Genomic DNA, 8,031 nt, shown 5'->3' with positions numbered 1-8,031 from the left:
AGGATCGCCAGAGCCCAGTGGGTTGAGGCTGCGGTGGCCAGGAGCGGCCACTGCACTCCAGTCTGGGCGACGGAGTGAAACTCCAACTCAAAATAAATAAATAAGTAAAATAAAATAAAATACAGGCAGAGAGGCTGGGCTTGGTGGCTCAGCCTGTAATCCCAACACTTTGGGAGGTTGAGGCAAGTGGATTGCCTGAGCCTGCAAGTTCGAGACCCGCCCAGGCAACTTGGCAAGACCTCATCTCTATAATAAATTTTAAAAATTAGGTGGGCATGGTAGCGCGCACCTGTAGTTCTGGCTACTTGGAAGGCTGAGGCAGGAGGATCGCCTGAGCCCAGCGGGTCGAGGCTGCAGTGGCCAGGAGCATGCCACTGCACTCCAGTCTGGGCAACGGAGTGAGATTCCAACTCAAAAAAAATAAAATAAAATAAAATAAATACAGGCGGGGGGCCAGGCAAGGTGGCTCACACCTGAAATCCCAGAACTTTAAAGAGTTGATACGGGAGTATTGCTTGAGCCCAGGAGTTCAAAACCAGCCTGGGTAACATAACGAGATCTTGTCCTTACAAAAATATCAAAAAAATTAGTCAGGCATGGTGGCACACGCCTGTTGTCCCAACTACTCAGGAGGCTGAGGCAGGAGGATCACCTGAGCCCAGGAGGTCTAGGCTCCGGTGAGGCGTGATCCCATCACTGCACTCTAGCCTGGAAACACAGCAAGATCCCGACTCAGAAATAAATAGCCAGGCTCGGTGGCTCAGCCTGTAATCCTGCGCCTTTGGGAGGCTGAGGTGAGTGGATTGCCTGAGCCCGCGGGTTCGAGACCCGCCTGGGCAGGCGAGACCTCATCTCTACAATAAATAAAAAAAATCAGCCGGGTGTGGTAGCGCATGCTTGTAATTCTGGCTACTCAGAAGGCTGAGGCGGAAGGATCGCCGGAGCCCAGCAGGTCGAGGCTGCGGTGGCCGGGAGCGGCCACTACACTCCAGTCTGGGCGACAGAGTGAGACTCCAACTCTAAATAAATAAATAAATAAATAAACAAAATAAAAATAGGCAGAAGGAGGAAAGAAACAGGTCCCAGGAGACAAGAGTCGGCACACATGGAACTTATATAGCCGTGAGGACCTTAGACTTCGACTGAAGAATTTAGAGCAGGAGGGTGGCGCCATGATGGGATCTTTGAAAATGACCTCCTCTCCCTGCCAGGCAGTAGCATGGGGACTAGCATCAGAAGGGGACAATTTAGCCCTACTGCTGTCCTCTGCCCCTTAGGAAAGTCACATTCACTCTCTTGATCAATTTCTTCAGCTGCGAAAGGGGCATCGCTATTTTTTGTAGTGATTTATAAAAGCCCTCCATCAGTCCGGCGCAGTGGCTCACACCTGTAATCCCTGAACTTTGGGAGACGGAGGTGAAGGGATTGCCTGAGTCCAGGGGTTCCAGACCAGCCTGGGCAACTTGGTGAGACCTCGTCTCTATAATAAATCAAATATATATATATATTAGCCGGTTGTGGTGGCACACACCCGTGGTTCCAGCTACTTGGAAGGCTGAGGTGGAAGGATCACCTGAGCCCAGCAGGTGGAGGCTGCGGTGGTCATAAATGTGCCCCTGCACTCCAGCCCAGGCACAAAGTGAGACTACCACACACACACACACAAAAGCCCTCCATCAGGATGGGCAAAGTACCAGGCAGCTGCATTACCCCTAGTTTTCCTTTGGCGAACATTCCTCCCCACTGTCATTCAGATGGGGCTGACCCACCCTCCCAGCTTCAAAGGGAGCACATGCCCCGGCCTTGGCCAATCAGAATATGCCATTGTCCTGGCCTTAATGGTCAGTTCAGCAGTAGTCACGTGAATCCGGCTCTGAGTAAGACTTCATCCTAGGGCATTTGCTGGAACTGTAGGGAAAGATGTCTTCTCCTCCAGGTGCCAGGCTGGCTGGAGGGAAGCCTGGCGCTCTCAAGGACCATGTTAGGGAAGAACCTGTCTGAGAATGAGGCCAACCCAGAGGTAAACAGGGCTGAGGCATGGAGAGAGATTCCTGGCAACACTGCTTGAGCACCTGGATCCAGCCATGCCTGAAAGTAGCCCCAGGAGCCACACACTTTTGCTCAGTTCAGTTTAAGTTGGGTTTACTGTCACCTGCCTTCAAAGTCCTGACCGATTCACACAGGGAGAGGAGTGTAAAGACGACACGGAGAAGCTCTGTGGAAGTTAGAGCTTCTCAACTCATTCACAAGGTGAGGAGGAGGGATCAGAGCAAAGGAGGACAAAGCCCCACCCCCAACCCAAAACCCACCCAGGACTCCGGGAGGGCCCTGAGTCCAGTCAGGCAGTTCCCGCCGAGAGCCGCCCCTGGGCCCACCGAACTCACCCAGGGCCTGCTGGCACTCCACTCCCTGGAGGCTCTGGTACTCCACACAGCCAGCCCGCTCTTCCAGGGGGGGGCAGAGGACACCCCCATTCCTTGGCTCCTGTAGGACACGCCTCCGGCGAACACGGTAGGACACCTGGCAGGGCTTGACACAGCGACTCCAGCTGCTCCATCCTGCCACAGCGCAGGCGACCGCTGGAAGAGAAGGCGGCATCCCAAGAGCAACATCTGTGGGGTTTGGCTGGCCAGCACCTGGGTCTTCTCCACCTTCTGCACAAGCTGAGCCCGCTAAAGCACCTTCCTGAACATGGCAGCTCTTGCAAACCCGAGTCCACGCTGTCCTTGAAAGTTTCCCGTGACAACTGTTGATATGTCCCCCTAAACTTAGAATTCCACATTTTATGTCTCCATCACCCTGTCTAGGCTGTTTCCATCACTTGTTCCTTCAGAAAAACATTTCCTAAGTGCTTAGGGCAATGGCTTTCAGTGCTCCATGCCTCGATTTCTTCTTTTGTCAAATGGAAACAAGAAGAGTATATGCCTGATAGGGTGGCCTTAAGGATTCGGTCGAATACGACATGCAAAGCATTTGCTAACGGCACACAGCAGGTGTGTAATAAATGCTAGCTAGTTCTCTACAGAAGGGAAAGTAGACCACAGCGACACCATCAACAACCTAGAGTAGAAAGAAGCTACTTGCAAAGGATATACACATCTAGGCCAAGTGTGGTGGCTCACACCTGTAATCCCAGCACTTTGGAAGGTCAAGGCGGGAGGATCACTTGAACCCAGGAGTTTGAGACCAGCCTGGGCAACGTAACGAGACCTCGTCGCTACAGAAAATTAAAAAATTAGCTGGGTGTGGTGACGCATGCCTGGAGTCCCAGCTACTCAGGAAGCTGAGGCAAGAAGATCACCTGAGCCCAGGAGGACGAGGCTGCGGTGAGTTACAATCACGCCACTGCATTCCAGGTGACAGAATGAGACCCTGTCTCTAAACTAAATAAACAGATAGGCCAGGCACAGTGGCTTACACCTATAATCCCAGCACTTTGGGAGGCCAAAGCAGGAGGATCACTTGAGCCCAGGAGTTTGAGACCAGCTTGGGCAACATAGCAAGACCTCATCTCTATAAAAAGACCCAAAAATTTAGCTGGGTGTGGTGACGCACGCCTGTGGTCCCAGCTACTCAGGAGGCTGAGGCGGAAGGATCTCCTGAACCCAGGAGGTTGAGGCTGCGGTGTGCCACTCCACTCCAGCCTGGATGACAGGGTGAGACCCTGACTCAAAAAAATAAAATATAAATAAGTCAATAAATAAACAGAAGGAAGGTGCCGGGGGCCCCTGCTCTTGAGGGATCATGATGTAACCCCTAGGACCTTCCATTCTTCTTTCCAAGTCCATGGTCTCAGATCAGGACTGGAGCCAATCAGACAAGGAAGGCATTCTGGCAGAGACAATGAATCTGTGTGCTTCCCCAGCCAGAGAAAGTCTGCGGGAGTGCCAGCAAGTCTCGAGAGTGCCACACACTCACGTTTCCTGCACCCACAAAGTGGCGACCACTGTCAGAATTACTTAACTCATTCCCCCAAATATTTACTGAGCATCTGCCGTGAGCCAGGCTCTGTCCTGGGCGCCAGAAACACAGTCGTGAACAAGAAAGATGAGGCCTGTCTTCAGGAAAAGCACTCACCCGCTAGGAGACGCATCCCGGCCCAGCACGGTGAAAATGTGAATTAAAAAACACAAATGCAGCCGGGCTCGGTGGCTCAGCCTGTAATCCCACGCCTTTGGGAGGCTGAGGTGAGTGGATTGCCTGAGCCCGCGGGTTCGAGACCCGCCTGGGCAACTTGGCGAGCCCTCATCTCTACAATAAATCAAAAAATCAGCCGGGCGTGGTAGCACACGCCTGTAGTTCCAGCTACTTGGAAGGCTGAGGCTGCGGTGACCGGGAATGGCCACTGCACTCCAGTCTGGGCGACAGAGTGAGACTCCAACTCAAAAAAAAACCAAACCACAAATGTGTATCCTTGATGAGCAAACGGGGTTATCATGCTGTAAAAACAGACCGCGTTGCTTCTCACAATTCAGAAAGTCACATGTTGTTTGCATCCATCTCAGAGATTTCACACGTTTTTCTTGGAGCAAGCGGTTCAACCTGCCCATCGTAGCAGAGTTGAAATGCTCAGAGGAGGAAGGAAGGAAGGAAAAGCAGAAGCAAACAAGAAAGGGACAGAGAGAGGGAGGTGGGAAGGAGGAGGGAGGGAGGAAGAGACCAAGTGTGGCAACCCAAAATTCATCAGTGCGTCCCCATCTGCCTGATAATCCCATCATGCATGGCTTTGGTGCTGGGCCAAGCCAGGCACATAGGCAACTTCTTTTAATCCTCACGATGTCCTGCGGCTGTGCTCTCTGATCCATCCTCAGCCTTTCCTTGCCTTGCCCTGTGATCCGGGAAACCGTGTACTGCGTAGACTCTCAGGGCCCCTGACTGCCAGCAGAGTTAAGGGGTCAGAGGACAGAGGGGAGCAAGGCCAAGATGCTTCTAGGACCCCACTTGGGCGTGGGGCCTCGCCGGGATCCTGCTCCCAGCAGGCTTAGGCCACACGGCTTCCTCCAGCACCCTGCCTCACTCACCTCTGTGAACAGAACCCTTGTAAAATGCTCTTCCGTTCTTCCCTTCTGGGGGGGCGCCGCCTGTCACTCGCCAGGACCCCAACTCCTTATGCCTTGCAGATGAGGCAAGGAGGGCTTAAGAGGCAGAACCCCTAAGCTGAGCCAAGGATTTGGAGTCAGACAAACCTGGATTCGAGCTGCAGTCTCAGAGTTGTGGCAAGGACCATTGCGGTGCACTGAGTTTATCATCAAAGCTGGCCCAACGGGAGTCTTTATGCATTCATTCAGCAACTATTTAGGACCTACTGTGTGCAGAGCACTGAGCTGGGAGCCAGAAGCACAGATGAGCAAAGCCCCTGCCCTCAAGGAGCAGAGTCTCACTCTGTCGCCCAGGCTGGAGCACAGTGGCATGCTCACATTGACTTGCTGGGCTCAGGCGATCCTTCGGCCTCAGCCTTCCGAGTCGCTGGAACTACAGGCATGTTCTACCACTCCCGGCTAATTTTTTGATGTATGTAGAGACAAGGTCTCAGCAAGTTGCCTGGGCTAGTAGAGGTGGGAGGATCCCTTGTCTCTACAAAAAATAAAGTTAGGGGCGGGCCAGTGGGTTGGGTTAAAAAAAAAAAAAAAAGATTACCCCAGAGTGGTGGTACCTGCCTGTAGTTCCAGCTACTCAGGTGGCTGAGGCAGAAGGACTGCCTGAGCCTATGAGGTCGAAGTTGTGGTGATCCATGATCGTGCCACTACACTCCAGCCTGGGTGACAGTGAAACCCCGACTCGAAAAAAAAAAAAGAGTGACAAGAGTGGAGGACAAGAAACTGTTCTAGACAAAGGAGTCAAGGAAGTCCTCCACGACAAAAGACATCTGAGCAGAAGACCGCAAGGAGATGCCAGATGAAGCGGTGTAGGATTCTGGGGGAAAGTGTTCCAGGCACAGGGAACAGGCAGTGCAAAGGCCCTGCGGTGGGGTTGAGGTTGAAAGTCGGAGGGACAGTGGAGGCCAGTGTAGACACCGCAAAATAAGCTGGAGGTTAAGAGGTAGGTGACATTAGGGGGGCAGAGATAGCACAGAGGGCTTTGCTGACTATTGTAAGGAGATGGAATTTTATTCCAAGCATGATGAAAAGCCACTGCCGATTCTGAGCAGATGAGTGACACGATCACACTTAAGGTTTCACAGGAATGCCTCTGGCTGTTGGGTGGGGGTGAGGTGGAAACAAGTTGGCTACTGTAGTTATCCAGGAGAGGAAGGATTATCTTCAGCAGAAGGAGCTGCTAGAAGAACGAGTTTTATGTCACTGGAAGTGATCACAGAGTGACTGATAAACCTAGCAGGAAGGCTGTGGTCCAGGCTCAGGCACCGGCGGGGCAGCTGGACAAGGAGAATCATCAGAGTCCACTATGACCCCCTGCCCGGCCCTGCCTGCCAGCAGGTGAGACATTGGACAGAAAATTGGGCAGATGCCACCCTACCCATGTTCTACCCATGACCCTGGCATCTGTGAAGTCACCAAGCGGCATGTGCACATGATGGGGAACCATCATCACCCCTCCCGTGGACCCAGGGTGGCAAACCCAGGGCATCTGTGTGCTTGCTTGTGTTGCATCTGCCTCATCCCCTAGAACCTCAGCTCCACAGAGAAAGGGTCCTCGTTGGTCTGTCGGTCTTATCCCCTGCCGTATCCCAGTGCCAAGCACAGAGCCTGCCCTAAGGACTCAGGAAGTAACATGCTGGCTGGGCGCTGGGGCTCACACCTGTAATCCCAGCACTTTGGGAGGCTGAAGCTTGAGTCTAAGAGTTCAAAACCAGCCTGGGCAACATTGCGAGACCTCATCTCTATTTTTAAAAAATCAAAAATTTAGCCAGGCATGGTGGTGCATACCTGTAGTCCTAGCTATTCAGGAGGCTGAGACAGGAGGATCACTTGAACCCAGGAGTTCGAGGCTACCGTGAACTGACTGCACCACTGCACTCTAGCCTGAGTGACAGAGAGACCCTGTCTCTCAAAGAAAAAAAAAAGAAAGAAAAGAAAAGAAAAGGAGGGAGGAAAAAAGAGTAAGTAGCATGTCAGTGGATATTAAATTAGCAACTTGTGCCTTACCGACAACAAAGGAAATATGACCAAGGCTGGCATTACAAAAAGGCACCACCAGATAGCGGTGTTTCTTAAAACGGAGCCCAGCCCACCTTTTTCTGAATAAAGGAGAAATTTGAGCTCACCAGCCTAACAGAAACAGGGGAGGGCAGCATCAAGGCGGCTCACAGAGTGCTGAAGACCCAGATAGCATCGCACCAGCGGAGCCCGCTGGAGCCAGACGGAGTTTCCCACAGTCCCCACAGATCCTCTGCCCACTCCGACAGGCCCAGGCTCTGCAGAAAATGCCTTTCTGGACTACCCAGCCTCACCTTTTCCTCTGAACCTCAGTGCCCAGCCCCAACCATCCGGTCTCCTCACTGTCCTCCAAAGGGATTTTCTGGAATGGCGTCCTGGCCTGTCCCCTGAAGTCCCCTCGTGGTTCCCATCTCTCATCTAGGTGGTTCACAGACGGGTTTTGTTTTGTTTTTTGAGTAGGAGTCTCGCTCTATCACCCAGGCTAGAGAGCAATGGCATGCTCATGGCCACTGCAGCCTCCCCCTGCTGGGCTCCGGCGATCCTAACGCCTCAGCCTTCCAAGCAGCTGGAACTACAGGCGCGCACCACCACACCCGGCTAATTTTTTAAATTTATTGTAGAGATGAGGGCTCACCAAGTTGCCCAGCTGGTCTTGAGCCCCTGGGTTGTGAAGACTAACTGGTGCCATGAACACATAAGTGAATAAATGAGGTAAAGATGAGAATTTAAAAGTATAGGGAAACCCCCTCAGGTCCCCTCCCATTGTGGGAGATTTTTTGTCCTCTTAATACATCCTGCTTTCAAAAAAAAAATAGGGCAGGATCAGTGGCTCAGCCTGTAATCCCAGCACTTTGGAAGGCTGAGGTGAGTGGATTGCCTGAACCCGCGGGTTCGAGACCCGCCTGGGCAACTTGGC

At 52.5% G+C, this 8,031-nt stretch overlaps 1 protein-coding gene across 1 annotated transcript in view; it reads right to left on the bottom strand.

The window, feature by feature from the left end:
* The window catches only part of LOC103264303 (somatomedin-B and thrombospondin type-1 domain-containing protein-like), a 19,514-nt gene extending 14,287 nt beyond the window's left edge, over window positions 1-5,227 (bottom strand). The window contains exons 1-3 of the mRNA XM_021714401.1: window positions 5,187-5,227; window positions 5,022-5,113; window positions 2,385-2,579 (exon numbers count right to left, since the gene is read on the bottom strand). Coding sequence (XP_021570076.1) covers window positions 2,385-2,579; window positions 5,022-5,113; window positions 5,187-5,227 — 328 coding nt within the window. The remainder of the gene's footprint in view (window positions 1-2,384; window positions 2,580-5,021; window positions 5,114-5,186) is intronic.
* Between the last annotated feature and the right edge of the window lie 2,804 nt (window positions 5,228-8,031).

This window comes from Carlito syrichta, unplaced genomic scaffold (genome assembly GCF_000164805.1).
Source record: "Carlito syrichta isolate Samal-C Ts95f unplaced genomic scaffold, Tarsius_syrichta-2.0.1 Scaffold305642, whole genome shotgun sequence".
NCBI classification, from domain to species: Eukaryota; Metazoa; Chordata; class Mammalia; order Primates; family Tarsiidae; genus Carlito; species Carlito syrichta.
This window is presented reverse-complemented; position numbering and strand designations above follow the sequence as displayed.